The 16,276-nt window shown below is 45.0% G+C and overlaps 1 protein-coding gene across 1 annotated transcript in view; it reads left to right on the forward strand.

Moving 5' to 3' along the window:
- Positions 1-355: 355 nt before the first annotated feature.
- Positions 356-16,276, forward strand: part of mast3b (microtubule associated serine/threonine kinase 3b) — a 124,817-nt gene continuing 108,896 nt past the window's right edge. The window contains exons 1-2 of the mRNA XM_067968618.1: positions 356-890; positions 7,539-7,627. Coding sequence (XP_067824719.1) covers positions 808-890; positions 7,539-7,627 — 172 coding nt within the window. The 5' untranslated portion in view covers positions 356-807. The remainder of the gene's footprint in view (positions 891-7,538; positions 7,628-16,276) is intronic.

Below are 16,276 nucleotides of genomic sequence, written 5' to 3' on the forward strand. Positions count from 1 at the left end.
GAGAGGGAAGAGGGAGGGAGGGGGAAGAGGGAGGGAGGGGGAAGAGGGAGGGAGTGGGAAGAGGGAGGGAGTGGAAAGAGAGGCAATCTTCCAGTTTAACGAGGCCTGAGTCACAGGAGTGGGGGGTGGGGGTGTTGGGGACACAATTGACTGGAGGTAAGAGTTTGCTGCTTTTGTTGTGGGGTGAGGATATTCTTTCTGCCTGCGAGAAGGGACAGGCCCCTAAAACTCTCTTTTAACAAAAGGCCCCAGGCAGCAAAAACAAGCCAGACCACAGCTCCTCCCTGTGAGAGCTGGACCAGTTTCCTGTCAGTGAGCAGTGTTGCAGCTTCCTGTGCTGGTCGTTCGTGCACTGCTGCCGGGAGCTGCTAAAGGGACCTGGTCTCCCACTGCCGCACTCAGCTGCTGTCTGGATTGTCGAGGCTCCGAGACATTCCGCAGGGGTTGGGAGACTTTTGGCTTTCTGTGTGTGAGTGAGCGGAGGGGCAGGCAGTGCCCTTGTCACTGATCCTTTGTCATTGCGAGAGAGAGAGACAGAGCGAGACACAGAGAGAGAGAGAGACAGAGCGAGACACAGAGAGAGAGAGAGAGAGAGCGAGACACAGAGAGAGAGAGAGAGAGAGTGTGAGCACACATACAAAGCCAGGGAGCGATTAGCAAACACTCAGAGATCAGGGCACTGAGCAGTCTGCAAGGATGGGACTCTGAGTTTAAAAACACAGAGAGAGGTGCCCTGTATTCAACTTCCTGGATCTACATTTTATTTTAACCCTTGAACTGACGATCGTGACTTGTGTGATTGGCACCATGTCTGACCCGAGTTACTGGATGGGGCTCGCGAACCACAAGAGCCACTTTGTGACGGGTGTTCTCCTTCAACGCTCAAAAAGGTAAATGTTTCTGTGGATATTAATGGTATTTGAACTCTCGGCCCTGTGCTCAGCCCCCTCCCCCACAAAGGCACTTTAATAAGTCCCGTGCTCTCATTTCTACTGTCTGATCAACTGTTTCAGACTGTAACTGGTGTTTTATATAGTAACAGGAGTAGGCTATTCAGCCCCTCACATGTTTTACATTGAATAATCGCTGCTTTGTAAGTGAGTGTAAAACTGTGTTTAATATTTCAGTAACAACTGCTCCCACACAAGGTGTGTTTACAAAGTGCAGTGAGAAGAGCTTCCGGTGACAGATTGTACAGATTAGCTGCCTAGTTCCTTTGGGCAGAGACCAGTAATGGTTTGGAGCCGGATACAGTATCTAGTCAGAGAGGCTCATATAATGACACAATCCTGCAGTCCACTTACTGTCCTCTGTATGACCTAATTTATATTTCCTTCATTCATTTCTGTCTCTGACTCTGTCCCTCTTTCTCCTCCATTTTTGTTTCACTCTCTCTCCTCCTTCTGGGTCTTTCTTTCCTCACCCATTTATGTCTCTCTCTCTCTCTCCCCTTTTTCATTTCTGTCCTTTTACTCCTGGTGTTCTTTTTACATCAAGGGACCCTGATTTCCATCGCCTGAAGCAGACGGGTGTTCTGGGCACCTGCTGCTACCTGTTATCCTGGCAGCATTCTTGCCAATTCCCACTTTTACCCCATTTCCCATCTGTTGCCCCTTCTCCCAACATTGCTCTTCCCCCATCTCCTGCTGTTGCTGTCGACTATTCCAATGTTTCCCTGGCCGGCCTCCCACCTTCCACCCTCCAGCTCATCCAAAACTCTGCTGCCTGTATCCTAACTCACATCAAGCCCTGTTCACCCATCACCCCTGTGTTCGCTAATCTACATTGGCTTCCAGTCCAGTAACATCTTGAATTTATAATTCTCATCCTTATTTTCAATTCCCTCCATGGCCTCGCCCCTCCCTATCTCTGTAAACTCCTCCAGCCCTACAACCCTCCGAGATCTCTGCCCTCCTCCAATTCTTGCTCCTTGCACATCCCCGATTTTAATCGCTCCGCCATTGGCGACCGTGCCTTCAGCTGCCTAGGTCCTTAACTCTGGAATTTCCTCCCTAAACCTCTCTGCTTCTCTCTCCTCCTTTAAGACGCTGCTTAAAACCTACCTCTTTGACCAGGCTTTTGGTGACCTGTCCTAATATCTCCTTATGTGGCTAAGTGCCAAATTTTGTTTGATAATCAATGCTGTGAAGTGCCTTGGGATGTTTTACTACGTTAAAGGTGTGGCAGAAATGCAAGTTGTTGTTGTGAGGTATCGTGAAGCTGTTTGCGATCTGCTGTCTCCCAACTCCTGTTCTTGCCCCATCTCCCAGTGGGATTTTTTTGTTAGAATAAAGCTGGATGTGACGCGATGTGATAGAAGTGTTTAAAATGATGAAAGAATGGGACGGGGTAGACAGGATCAGACTGTTTACAGTGGTTGAGGGTCTAGAATGAGGGACCAGAGATACAAGAATAAATGTAAGAAAGGAAGACTTGCATTTATATACCATCTTTCACGATCTCAGGACGTCCCAAAGCATTTACACTTCAAAAGTTCTACACTGGCTGTAGTCACTGTTGTAATATAGAAAACGCAGCAGCCAATTTGCACATAGCAAGATCCCACAAACAGCAATGGGAAAATGACCAGATCACCTGTTTTTTGGTGTTGGTTGAGGATGACAAAAGGGAATACGAAAACATTAGGAAAGAAGTTAAAAAAACAATTCGGAAAGCAAAAAGAAACCACAAAATTAAATTATCAAGGAATATAAAAAGAAATAGTAAAGTATTCTACAGACACATAAATAACAAAAGGAAAATCAGGATAGGGATAGGGATAGGGCCACTGAGGGATACACACAATGAACTCACAGGTAATGACAGTGAAATGTTAGAAATATTAAATAATTACTTTGCCTCAGTATTTACCAGAGAGACTAACAAAGTGGGCATGACATTAGAAGAAGTGATCAAAAAATATATATAAAGACATTTAAGATAGAAAGGGGGGAGATAATTGATAAATTAATCAAACTTAGAGAGGATAAGACCCCTGGTCCGGATGGATTGCATCCGTGTATATTAAAAGAAGTTGGGAAGAGGTAGCAGAGGCACTATTACATACATATAAAAATTCATTGGAAAAAGGAATAGTGCCAGAGGACTGGCGGACAGTTAATGTGATTCCTGTATTTAAAACGGGAGATAGAAACAGTCCAGGGAACTTTCGACCTATTAGCTTAACGTCGTTGGTAGAAAAGATAATAGAATCTTTACTCAAAGATGTAATAGAAAAACATCTAGAAACCGAAAATATGATAAAGAATAGTCAGCACGGATTTCAGAAGAGGTCGTGCTTGACCAAACTTATTGAATTCTTTGAAGTAGTAACAGAAAGAGTAGACAAGGGTAATGTAGTAGATGTAATACATTTGGATTTTCAAAAGACCTTTGATGAGGTACCGCATTGTAGACTCATGACTACAGTCAGAGCATGTGGAATCAAGGGACAAGTAGCAGAATGGATAACAAGCTGGCTACAAAACAGAAAACAGAGAGTAGGGGTTAAAGGTAGTTACTCAGACTGGGAAAAGGTGGGAAGTGGTGTTCCACAGGGATCGGTGCTGGGACCACTGTTGTTCACATTTACATAAACGATTTGGCCTCAGGAAACGGAAGTACAATTTCAAAATTTGTGGATGACACCAAATTGGGGGGTGTAGTGAATACTGAGGGGGACTGTGACAAAATACAGGAAGACATTGCAGAATGGCCATGTAATTGGCAAATGAAATTCAACAAAGACAAGTGTGAGGTATTATATTTTGGTAGGAAGAATAAGGAGGCCACACTGCTTGTATAATAAGAGTCTAAATGGGGTGGAGGAGCAGAGGGATCTGGGGGTACAGATACACAAATCGCTAAAAAAAGCGATGCAGGTTAATAAAGCCACAAAAATAGCAAACCAAGCACTAGGGTTCATTTCTAAAGGGTTAGAATTGAAAAGCAGAGAACTTATGTTAACTGGTTAGACCACACTTGAAATACAGTGAACAGTTCTGGTCACCATATTATAAAAAGGATATAGATGCACTGGAGAAGGTACAAAACAAATTTACTAGGATGATACCAGAACTGAGAGGTCATAACTATCAGGAAAGACTGAACAGGCTGGGGCTATTTTCTCTAGAAAAGAGAAGACTAAGGGGTGACCTGATAGAGGTCTTTAAGATTAAGAAAGGGTTTGATAGGGTGGACGTGGAGAAGTTTCCACTTTCGGGGAGACAGAACTAGAGGCCAGAAATATAAGATAGGATGCCTAAGAGAGGATATACTCGCCATAGAGGGAGTGCAGCGAAGGTTCATTGGACTGATCTCTGGGATGGCAGGACCGTCGTATGAGGAGAGATTGGGTCGACTCGGCCTGTTTTCACTCGAGTTTAGAAGAATGAGAGGGGATCTCATTGAAACATATAAAATTCTGACAGGGCTAGACAGACTGGATGCAGGGAGGATGTTTCCCCTGGCTGGGGGTCCAGAACGGGGGGTCACAGTCTCAGGATACGGGGTAGGACATTTAGGACTGAGATGAGGAGAAATTTCTTCACTCAGAGAGTGGTGAACCTGTGGAATTCTCTACCACAGAAGGCTGTGGAGGCCAAGTCACTGAATATATTTAAGAAGGAGCGAGATAGATTTCTAGACACAAAAGGCATCAAGGGGTATGGGGAGAGAGCGGGAATATGGTATTGAGATAGAGGATCAGCCATGATCATTTTGAATGGCGGAGCAAGCTCGAAGGGCCGAATGGCCCACTTCTGCTCCTATTTTCTATGTTTCTATGTTTCTAAGATAGTCACTAATAAATCCATAAGGGAATTCAGGAGAAACTTCTTTATCCAGAGAGGGGTTAGAATGTGGAACTCGCTACCACAAGGAGTAGTTGAGGCGACGAACATAGATGCATTTAAGGGAAGCTCGATAAACACATGAGGAAGAAAGGAATAGAAGGATATACTGATAGGACTAGATGAAGTAGGGTGGGAGAAGGCTCATGTGGAGCATGATCGCCTGCATAAACTAGTTGGGCCGAATGGCCTGTTTCTGTGCTGTAAATTCTATGTAATTCTTAGTAATAAATATTGGCCAGGACACCGGGGAGAAACCGTCTGCTCTGCGAATTGTGCCTTGGGGTCTATTACATCCAAAAGAGAAGGCAGACGGGGCCTTGGTTTAACGTCACGTCTAGGAGATTTAGAGCAGTTTACAAAACTAGGTGGGAAAATAAGCTGTGAGGAGGACACAATGAGTCTGCAAAGGGATATAGACAGGTTAGGTGAGTGGGCAAGGAGGTGGCATATGGAGTATAATGTGGGGAAATGTGAAGCTATTCACTTTGGTAGGAAGAATAGAAAAACAGAATATTTTTTAAATGGTGAGAAACTATTAAATGTTGATGTTCAGAGAGATTTGGGTGTCCTCATACAAGAAACACAAAAATTACCATGCAAGTACAGCAAGAAATTTGGAAGACAAATGGTATGTTGGCCTTTATTGCAAGGGGTTTGGAGTACAAGAGTAAGGAAGTCTTGCTACAATTGTACAGGGCTTTGGTGAGACCTCACCTGGAGTACTGTGTACAGTTTTGGTCTCCTTATGGAAGGAAGGATATACTTGCCTTAGAGGCGGTGCAACGAAGGTTCACTAGATTAATTCCTGGGATGAGAGGGTTGTCCCATGAGGAGAGATTGCGTAGAATGGGCCTATACTCTCCGGAGTTTAGAAGAATGAGAGGTGATCTCATTGAAACATAAGATTCTGAGGGGGTTTGACAGAGTAGATGCTGAGAGGCTGTTTCCCTGGCTGGAGAGTCTAGAACTAGAGGGCATAATCTCAGGATAAGGGGTCGGCCATTTAAGACTGAGATGAGGAGGAATTTCTTCACACAGAGGGTTGTGAACTTTGAAATTCTCTACCCCAGAGAGCTGTGGATGCTGAGTCATTGAGTATATTCAAGGCTGAGATCAATAGAATTTTTGGACTCTAGGGGAATCAAGGGATATGGGGATCGGGCATGAAAGTGGAGTTGAGGTCGAAGATCAGCCATGATCTTATTGAATGGCGGAGCAGGCTCGAGGGGCCGTTTGGCCTACTCCTGCTCCTATTTCTTATGTTTTTATGTTCTTAGAGCAGGAAGAACTTCTTCACAACACAGAGTTGTGAGGTTGTGGATTCTCTTCCAGGGTTAATGATTGAGGCAGAAACTGTGTCAATGTTCAAGATTAGATTGGAGAGGTGGATGAATGAAAATGGGATGAAAGGATATGGGAACAGGGAGGGTAAATGTGATTGGGAATATTTGCTCGTGTGGAGGGCGAATGCCGACATGGACTGCTCGGGCCGAATGGCCTGTTTCCGTGTTTTAACTTCAAAGCTTGTTCTTGCCTTGTTTCCCAGCTCCCAGTGCTGATCTTGCCCTGTTTCCCAGCTCCCAGTGCTGTTCTTGCCCTGTTTCCTAGCTCCCAGTGCTGTTCTTGCCCTGTTTCCCAGCTCCCAGTGCTGTTCTTGCCCTGTTTCCCAGCTCCCAGTGCTTGTTCTTGCCCTGTTTCCCAGCTCCCAGTGCTGTTCTTGCCCTGTTTCCCAGCTCCCAGTGCTTGTTCTTGCCCTGTTTCCTAGCTCCCAGTGCTTGTTCTTGCCCTGTTTCCTAGCTCCCAGTGCTGTTCTTGCCCTGTTTCCTAGCTCCCAATGCTGATCTTGCCCTGTTTCCTAGCTCCCAGTGCTGTTCTTGCCCTGTTTCCCAGCTCCCAGTGTTGTTCTTGCCCTGTTTCCTGGCTCCCAGTGCTGTTCTTGCCCTGTTTCCCAGCTCCCAGTGCTGTTCTTGCCCTGTTTCCCAGCTCCCAGTGCTGATCTTGCCCTGTTTCCCAGCTCCCAGTGCTTGTTCTTGCCCTGTTTCCTAGCTCCCAGTGCTGTTCTTGCCCTGTTTCCCAGCTCCCAGTGCTGTTCTTGCCCTGTTTCCCAGCTCCCAGTGCTTGTTCTTGCCCTGTTTCCCAGCTCCCAGTGCTGTTCTTGCCCTGTTTCCCAGCTCCCAGTGCTTGTTCTTGCCCTGTTTCCCAGCTCCCAGTGCTTGTTCTTGCCCTGTTTCCTAGCTCCCTGTGCTGATCTTGCCCTGTTTCCCAGCTCCCAGTGCTGTTCTTGCCCTGTTTCCCAGCTCCCACTGCTGTTCTTGCCCTGTTTCCCAGCTCCCAGTGCTTGTTCTTGCCCTGTTTCCCAGCTCCCAGTGCTTGTTCTTGCCCTGTTTCCCAGCTCCCACTGCTGTTCTTGCCCTGTTTCCCAGCTCCCAGTGCTGTTCTTGCCCTGTTTCCCAGCTCCCAGTGCTGTTCTTGCCCTGTTTCCTAGCTCCCAGTGCTTGTTCTTGCCCTGTTTCCCAGCTCCCAGTGCTTGTTCTTGCCCTGTTTCCTAGCTCCCAGTGCTTGTTCTTGCCCTGTTTCCCAGCTCCCAGTGCTGTTCTTGCCCTGTTTCCTAGCTCTCATTCCTGCCCAATTTTTAGCTGCCACTGTGTTTGTCTCAGACTGAATTTTATTTTCTTCATTTTTCAGTTGCCGCAGCAGCAACAGGAAGAGTCTGATTGTCAGCTCTCCATCACCCAGCTTCTCTCGGCCGCTCTCACCACTCTCTGTACCAACAGGTAAAAGAAACATTAATAAACATTTCAAATCAATTCTTTGTTTCTTGTCAGGGACTTGCAGTTACTGGGGGCTTAAAATGAAAATGCCACATTCTGAAATCTTTATTAAGAGTATCCCACCCAGAGTGATCTACATCTCGATAAAATCTATCATCCAATCCCCATAAACGGTGGGGATTTACCACTACCAGGGAAAGAGCTACAGACACATTTGGCTGATTGCTGTACAATTCAGACAGATGCAAGTAGTACAAGACAGTAAGATACTTCTGTGAGTAACTAACTGACAGGAACTGACCCCAGCGTCCAACGTGCCCCATCACTAACAGACACTGACCCAGAGCCAAGTTCTTGGGATGTGGGCGTCGCTGGCGAGGCCGGCATTTATTGTCCCTCCCCAGTTGCCCTTGAGAAGGTGTTGGTGAGCCGCCTTCTTGAACCGCTGCAGTCCGTGGGGTGAAGGTTCTCCCACAGTGCTGTTAGGAAGGGAGTTCCAGGATTTTGACCCAGCGACGGAGGTCAAACTTGAAGGTGATGGTGTTCCCACAACACTGCTGCTTTTGTCTTTCTCTGTGGTGGAGGCCACAGGAAAGGGAGTTGCTGTCAAGGTAACCTTGCGTTTTACCATGTTAAAGGCGCTATATAAATGCAAGTTGTTGTTGTGATTGTAGTTGGCGAGTTGCTGCAGTACATCCTGTAGATTGTACCTACTGCAGCCACAGTGTGCTGGTGGTGGAGACGGTGGATATTGAGACCAGTGACAGGGGCACCATTCAAACAGACTGCTCTGTCCTGGATGGTGATGAGCTTCTTGTGTTGTTGTGGCTGCACCTGTCCAGGTGGGAGAGTATCCATCACACTCCTGACTCGAGTCTTTTAGATGGAGAGAGTTGGAGGGGTCAGGAGGTGAGCCACTTGTCGCAGAGTACTCAACCTCTGCTCTGCTCTTGTAGCCATGGTGTTGATATGATTACTCCAGTTAAACCTCTGGTCAATGGTGGCCCCCAGGATGTTGATGGTGGGGGCCTCGGTTGTGCCACTGAAGATTAGGGGTGTGTGACCGGGCTTTCTATTGTTTGAGATGGTCATTTTCCTGCTTAAAGACTAAGTCTGAATGTTATCCAGCTCCTGCTGTAGGCTGGCATGGGCTGTTTCATTATCGGAGGATTTGTAAAAGGGGCTGAATACTGGAATCGTCAGTGAACGGCCCCACTCCTGATCTTATGGTAGAGGGAAGGTCATTGTGAAGCAGCTGGAGATGGTTGGGCCCAGGATGCTTCCCTGAGGATCTCCTGCAGTGATGTCCTGGGGCCTCCGTGACCTCTTTCCTTTGCATCAGGTTTGACTCCAGTCACTGGAAGGTTTTCTCTTTGACCCCCTTTGCCCAATTTTGCTGGGACGCCCTGGTGCCACACTTGGTCAAACACTGCCGCGGTCACAGACGTGACTCCAGGATGGTATGTCGCCTCCCTGGTGCTAGGGTCAAGGATGTCACAGAATGGCTGCAGGACATTCTGAAGGGGGAGGGTGAACAGCCAGAGGTCATGGTCCATATCGGTACCAACAATATCGGTTAAAAAAAGGGATGAGGTCCTGCAAGCAGAATATAGGGAGTTAGGAAATAAATTAAAAAGCAGGACCTCTAAGTCAGTAATCTCAGGATTACTCCCAGTGCCACGTGCTAGCGAGAGCAGAAATAGGAGAATAGACCAGATGAGTGCGTGGCTTGAGAGATGGTGCAGGAGGGAGGGGTTTAAATTCCTGAGGCATTGGGACCGATTCTGGGAAAGGCGGGGCCTGTACAAGCTGGACGGGTTGCACCCGAGCAGAACCGGGACCAATATCCTCACGGGGACATTTGCCAGTTCTGTTGGGGAGGGTTTAAACTCGTATGGCAAGGGGATGGGAACCAAAGGGCAGGTACAGATAGGGTAAATTCAGACCAGGAAACGGGAAATAGAAAAACAGTTAGTGACGTAGTTAGCGACTCAGAGAGGCAAAAGAAGCAAAGGTTAAAGAGTGTTCAGCACAGGAAATTTGGAACATAGGAATATAGAATATAGGAACAGGAATAGGCCATTCAGACCCTCGTGCCTGTTCCGCCATTTGATAAGATCATGGCTGATCTGATCCAAACCTCAAATCTAAATTCATGTCCAATTTCCTGCCCGCTCCCCGTAACCCCTAATTCCCTTTACTTCTAGGAAACTGTCTATTTCTGTTTTAAATTTATTTAATGATGTAGCTTCCACAGCTTCCTGGGGCAGCAAATTCCACAGACCTACTACCCTCTGAGTGAAGAAGTTTCCCTCATCTCAGTTTTGAAAGAGCAGCCCCTTATTCTAAGATTATGCCCCCTAGTTCTAGTTTCACCCATCCTTGGGAACATCCTTACCGCATCCACCCGATCAAGCCCCTTCACAATCTTATATGTTTCAATAAGATCGCCTCTCATTCTTCTGAACTCCAATGAGTAGAGTCCCAATCTACTCAACCTCTCCTCATATGTCCGCCCCCTCATCCCCAGGATTAACCGAGTGAACCTTCTTTGTACTGCCTCGAGAGCAAGTATGTCTTTTCTTAAGTATGGAGACCAAAACTGTATGCAGTATTCCAGGTGCGGTCTCACCAATACCTTATATAACTGCAGCAATACCTCCCTATTTTTATATTCTATCCCCCTAGCAATAAAAGCCAACATTCCGTTGGCCTTCTTGATCACCTGCTGCACCTGCATACTAACTTTTTGATTTTCTTGCATTAGGACCCCCAGATCCCTTTGTACTGCAGTATTTTCCAGTTTCTCGCCATTAAGATAATAACTTGCTCTCTGATTTTTCCTGCCAAAGTGCATAACCTCACATTTTCCAATATTGTATTGCATCTGCCAAATCTCCGCCCACTCACCCAGCCTGTCTATATCCCCTTGTAGGTTTTTTATGTCCTCCTCACTCTCTACTTTCCCTCCCATCTTTGTATCATCTGCAAACTTTGATATGTTACACTCGGTCCTCTCCTCCAAATCGTTAATATAGATTGTAAAGAGTTGGGGACCCAGCACCGACCCCTGCGGAACACCACTGGTTACTGGTTGCCAGTCCGAGAATGAACCATTTATCTCAACTCTCTGCTTCCTGTTAGATAACCAATCCTCCACCCATGCCAGAATATTACCCCCAATCCAGTGATTCTTTATCTTGAGCAATAATCTTTTATGTGGCACCTTGTCGAATGCCTTCTGGAAGTCTAAATACACTACGTCCACTGGTTCCCCTTTATCCACCCTGTACGTTATGTCCTCAAAGAACTCAAGCAAATTTGTCAGACATGACTTCCCCTTCGTAAAGCCATGCTGACTTTGTCCTATTAAATTATGTTTATCCAAATGTTCTGCTACTGTCTCCTTAATAATAGACTCCAAAATTTTACCCACCACAGATGTTAGGCTTACTGGTCTATAATTTCCAGCCTTCTGCCTACTACCCTTTTTAAATAAGGGTGTTGCATTCGCAGTTTTCCAATCTGCCGGGACCTTTGCCGAGTCCAGAAAATTTTGGAAAATTATTACCAAAGCATCCACAATCCCCACTGCCACTTCCCTCATGACCCTAGGATGTAAGCCATCAGGTCCAGGGGATTTATCCGCCTTGAGTCCCATTAATTTACTAAGTACCAATTCCTTAGTGATTTTAATCGTATTTAGCTCCTCCCCCCCTAGAGCCCCCTGTTTGTCCAGTGTTGGGATATTCTTAGTGTCCTCCACCGTAAAGACTGAAACAAAATATTTGTTCAGCATTTTTGCCACCTCCATGTTTCCCACCATTAATTTCCCGGTGTCATTCCCTAAGGGACCTACGTTTGCCTTAGCCACCCTTTTTCTTTTTATATAACTATAGAATCTCTTGCTATCTGTTTTTATATTTTTTGCTAATTTATTTTCATAATCTATCTTCCCTTTCTTAATGAATCCTTTAGTTACTTTTTGCTGTCTTTTGAAGACTTCCCAATCTTCTATCCTCCCACTAAGTTTGGCGACCTTATATGTCCTTGTTTTTAGTCGGATACTATCCTTAATTTCTTTACTTAGCCACGGATGGCTGTCATTTCTTTTACACCCTTTTTTCCTCAGTGGAATATATATTTTTTGAAAGTTGTAAAATAACTCCTTAAATGAACACCACTGCTCATGTACCGCCTTACCCTTTAATCTATTTTCCCAGTCCACTTTGATCAATACCTGCCTTTGGCCCATAATCCCTTAATACCTTTGGTTGCCAAAAAGCTACCTATCTCAGATTTAAATTTAGCAATTGAGCTAGCATCAATTGTCGTTTGTGGAAGAGAGTTCCAAACTTCTACCACCCTTTGTGTGTAGAAATGTTTTCTAATCTCGCTCCTGAAAGGTCTGACTCTAATTTTTAGACTGTGCCCCCTACTCCTAGAATCCCCAACCAGCGCAAATAGTTTCTCTCTATCCACCCTATCTGTTCCCCTTAATGTCTTATAAACTTCGATCAGATCACCCCTTAACCTTCGAAACTCCAGAGAATACAACCCCAATTTGTGTAATCTCTCCTTGTAACTTAACCCTTGAAGTCCGGGTATCATTCTAGTAAACCGACGCTGCATTCCCTCCAAGGCCAATATGTCTTTCCGAAGATGCGGTGCCCAGAACTGCTCACAGTACTCCAGGTGCGGTCTAACCAGGGTTTTGTATAGCTGCAGCATAACTTCTGCCCCCTTGTACTCCAGTCCTCTAGATATAAAGGCCAGCATTCCATTAGCCTTCTTGATTATTTTCTGCACCAGTTCATGACACTTCAATGATCTATGTATCTGAACCCCTAAGTCCCTTTGGACATCCACTGTTTTTAACTTTTTACCATTTAGAAAGTATCCTGTTCTATCCTTTTTTGATCCAAAGTGGATGACCTCACATTTGTCTACATTGAATTCCATTTGCCACAGTTTTGCCCATTCACCTAATCTATTAATATCCCTTTGTAATTTTATGTTTTCATCTACACTGCTTACAATGCCACCAATCTTTGTGTCATCGGCAAACTTAGATATGAGACTTTCTATGCCTTCATCTAAGTCGTTAATAAATATTGTGAATAATTGAGGCCCCAAGACAGATCCCTGCGGGACTCCACTAGTCACATCCTGCCAATGTGAGTACCTACCCATTATCCCTACTCTCTGTCGCCTTTCGCTCAGCCAACTTCCTAACCAAGTCCATACTTTTCCCTCAATTCCATGAGCTTCTATCTTAGCTAACAGTCTCTTATGTGGGACTTTATCAAATGCCTTCTGGAAGTCCATATAAATAACATCCATTGACATTCCCCTGTCCACTACTTTAGTCACCTCTTCAAAAAATTCAATCAGGTTTGTCAGGCACGACCTACCTTTCACAAATCCATGCTGGCTCTCTCTGATTAACTGAAAATTCTCGAGGTGTTCAGTCACCCTATCCTTAATTATCGACTCCAGCATTTTCCCCACAACAGATGTTAGGCTAACTGGTCTATAATTCCCTGGTTTCCCTCTCTCTCCTTTCTTAAAAAGCGGAGTGACATGTGCAATTTTCCAATCTAGAGGGACAGTTCCTGAATCTAGAGAACTTTGAAAGATTATAGTTCGGGCATCTGCAATGTGCTCACCTACTTCCTTTAAAATCCTGGGATGGAAACCATCTGGTCCTGGGGATTTGTCACTGTTTTGTGCTATTATTTTCTTCATTACTGTTGTTTTATTTATGTTAATTTTGTTGAGTCCCTGTCCCCGATTCAATATTAGTTTTCTTGGGATTTCCGGCATGCTATCCTCTTTTTCTACTGTAAATACTGACACAAAGTAATCATTTAACATGTCCGCCATTTCCCCATTGTCAATGACAATATCCCACTTTCAGTTTTTAAGGGCCAACACTGCTCCTGACCACCCTCTTTTTCCTAATATAACTATAAAAGTTCTTCGTATTGTTTTTGATATCCCTTTCAAGTTTCTTTTCATACTCTCTTTTTGTAGTTCTTACTATCTGTTTTGTGACCCTTTGTTGATCTTTGTATCTTTCCCATTCGCCAGGATCTGTGCCATTTTTTGCCTTTTTGTATGCCCTTTCCTTATGTCTTATACTGTCCCTTACCTCTTTAGTTGTCCATGGCTGTTTTTTTTGGCAAGTAGAGTTCTTGCCCCTCAGGTGTATAAACCGATTCTGTATCACGTTAAATGTTTATTTAAACATTTCCTGCTGATCATCAGTCGTTTTACCCATTAACAGATTTGCCCAGTTTACTGTGGACAGTCTCTGTCTCATCCCATTGAAGTCGGCCTTACCCAAGTCTAGAATCTTAGCAGCTGACTCACTTTTTTTCCCTTTCAAACACTACCTTGATCTCGATCATGTTATGATTGCTTTAGGATAGATGTTCACGTACAGTTAAGCTGTTAACTAAATCTGGATCATTACTCATTTCTAAATCAAATATGGCTTGCCCCCTTGATGGGGTTAAAGGGTATATACTTCAATGCAAGGAGTATTACAAACAAAGCAGGTGAGCTAAGGGCACAGATAGACATATGGCAGCATATCATTGCTATAATGGAAACCTGGCTTAAAGAGGGGGATAATTGGCAGCTCAATATCCCTGGATATAGAGTTTTCAGGCAGGATAGAGTGGGTGATAAAAAAGGAGGGGGGGCAGCATTATTGGTTAAAGAATCAATTACAGTTGTGAGAAGGGATGATATGCTAAATGGATCATCAATTGAGGCCATATGGGTTGAGCTAAGAAATAAAAAAGGGGCAGTCACACTACTAGGAGTGTACTTTTGACCCCCGAATAGCGAAAGGGAGATAGAAGAACAAATATGCAGGCAAATTTCTGAGTGCAAAAGTAAGAGGGCAATAATAGTCGGGGACTTCAACTACCCTAACATCAACTGGGATTCAAACAGTGTGAGGGGTACAGAGGGCGCAAAATTCAGGAGAACCTTTTTAACCAGTACGTGACAAGCCCAACAAGAGGGGATGCAATTCTAGATTTAGTCCTGGGAAATGAAGATGGCCAAGTGGGTGAAGTGACAGTGGGCGACCATATTGGGGAGAGTGCCCACAATTCAGTTAGTTTTAGCATTATTATGGAAAAGGACAGAGTTAAATCAGGAGTAAACGTTTTAAATTGGGGGAAGGAAAATTTTACAGAACTAAGAGGTGATTTTTCAGAAGTGGACTGGACACAACGACTTGAGGAGAAATCAGTGGCAAGCCAGTGGAACGCACTAAAAAGTGAAATTCTAGGGGTACAATGCAGACACGTCCCCTCAAAGAAAAAGGTTGGTACTGCCAAATTTAGAGCCCCCTGGATATCTAGAAGTATAAAAGAAAAAGCAGAAAAAGAAAGCTTATGACTGTCACAGAAAACTAAATACTGCAGAAAGCCGAGAGGAGTATAGAAAGTACAGGGATGATGTAAAAAAGGAAATAAGGAAAGCAAAGAGAGGGCATGAAAATATATTAGCTAGTAAGATTAAAGAAAACCCAAAGATGTTTTATCAGTACAAAGAAAAGGTGGGACCTATCAGGGATGATAAGGGTAACTTGTGTGTAGAAGCAGAGGATGTGGGAGGGTTTTAAATTAATATTTTGTCTCCGTATTCACAAAGGAAAGGGATGATCCGGACATAGTAGTTAAAGAGGAGAGGTGTGAAATATTGGATAAGGTAAACATAACGAGAGAGGAAGTACTAGAGGGACTGGAATCCTTGAAAGTTGATAAGTCACCAGGGCCGGATGGATTGTTTCCTGGGCTATTGAAGGAAGCCAGGGAGGAAATAGCGGATGCTCTGAGGATCATTTTCCAATCCTCACTAGATACAGGGGAGGTACCGGAGGACTGGAAGACTGCAAACGTAGTACCATTGTTTAAAAAGTGTACGAGGGAAAGGCCGAACAATTATAGGCCGGTCAGTCTTACCTCGGTGGTGGGCAAACTATTAGAATCAATCCTGAGAGATAGGATAAACTGTCACTTGGAAAGGCATGGTTTAATCAGGGATAGTCAGCATGGATTTGTTCAGGGAAGGTCATGCCTTACAAATCTGATTTTTTAAATTCATTCATGGGATGTGGGCGTTGCTGGCGAGGCCAGCATTTACTGCCCATCCCTAATTGCCCCTTGAGAAGGTGGTGGTGAGCTGCCTTCTTGAACCGCTGCAGTCCGTGTGGTGAAGGTTCTCCCACAGTGCTGTTAGGAAGGGAGTTCCAGGATTTTGACCCAACGACGATGAAGGAATGACAATATATTTCCAAGTCGGGATGGTGTTTGACTTGGAGGGGAATGTGCAGGTGGTGGTGTTCCCATGTGCCTGCTGCCCTTGTCCTTCTAGGTGGTAGAGGTCGCGGGTTTGGGAGGTGCTGTCAAAGAAGCCTTGGCGAGTTGCTGCGGTGCATCCTGTGGATGGTGCACACTGCAGCCACTGTGCATCGGTGGTGAAGGGAGTGAATGTTTAGGGTGGTGGATGGGGTGCCAATCAAGGGGGCTGCTTTGTCCTGGATGGTGTCGAGCTTCTTGAGTGTTGTTGGAGCTGCACTCATCCAGGCAAGTGGAGAGTATTTCATCACATTCCTGACTTGTGCCTTGT

Source organism: Heptranchias perlo, chromosome 29 (assembly GCF_035084215.1).
Source record: "Heptranchias perlo isolate sHepPer1 chromosome 29, sHepPer1.hap1, whole genome shotgun sequence".
NCBI classification, from domain to species: Eukaryota; Metazoa; Chordata; class Chondrichthyes; order Hexanchiformes; family Hexanchidae; genus Heptranchias; species Heptranchias perlo.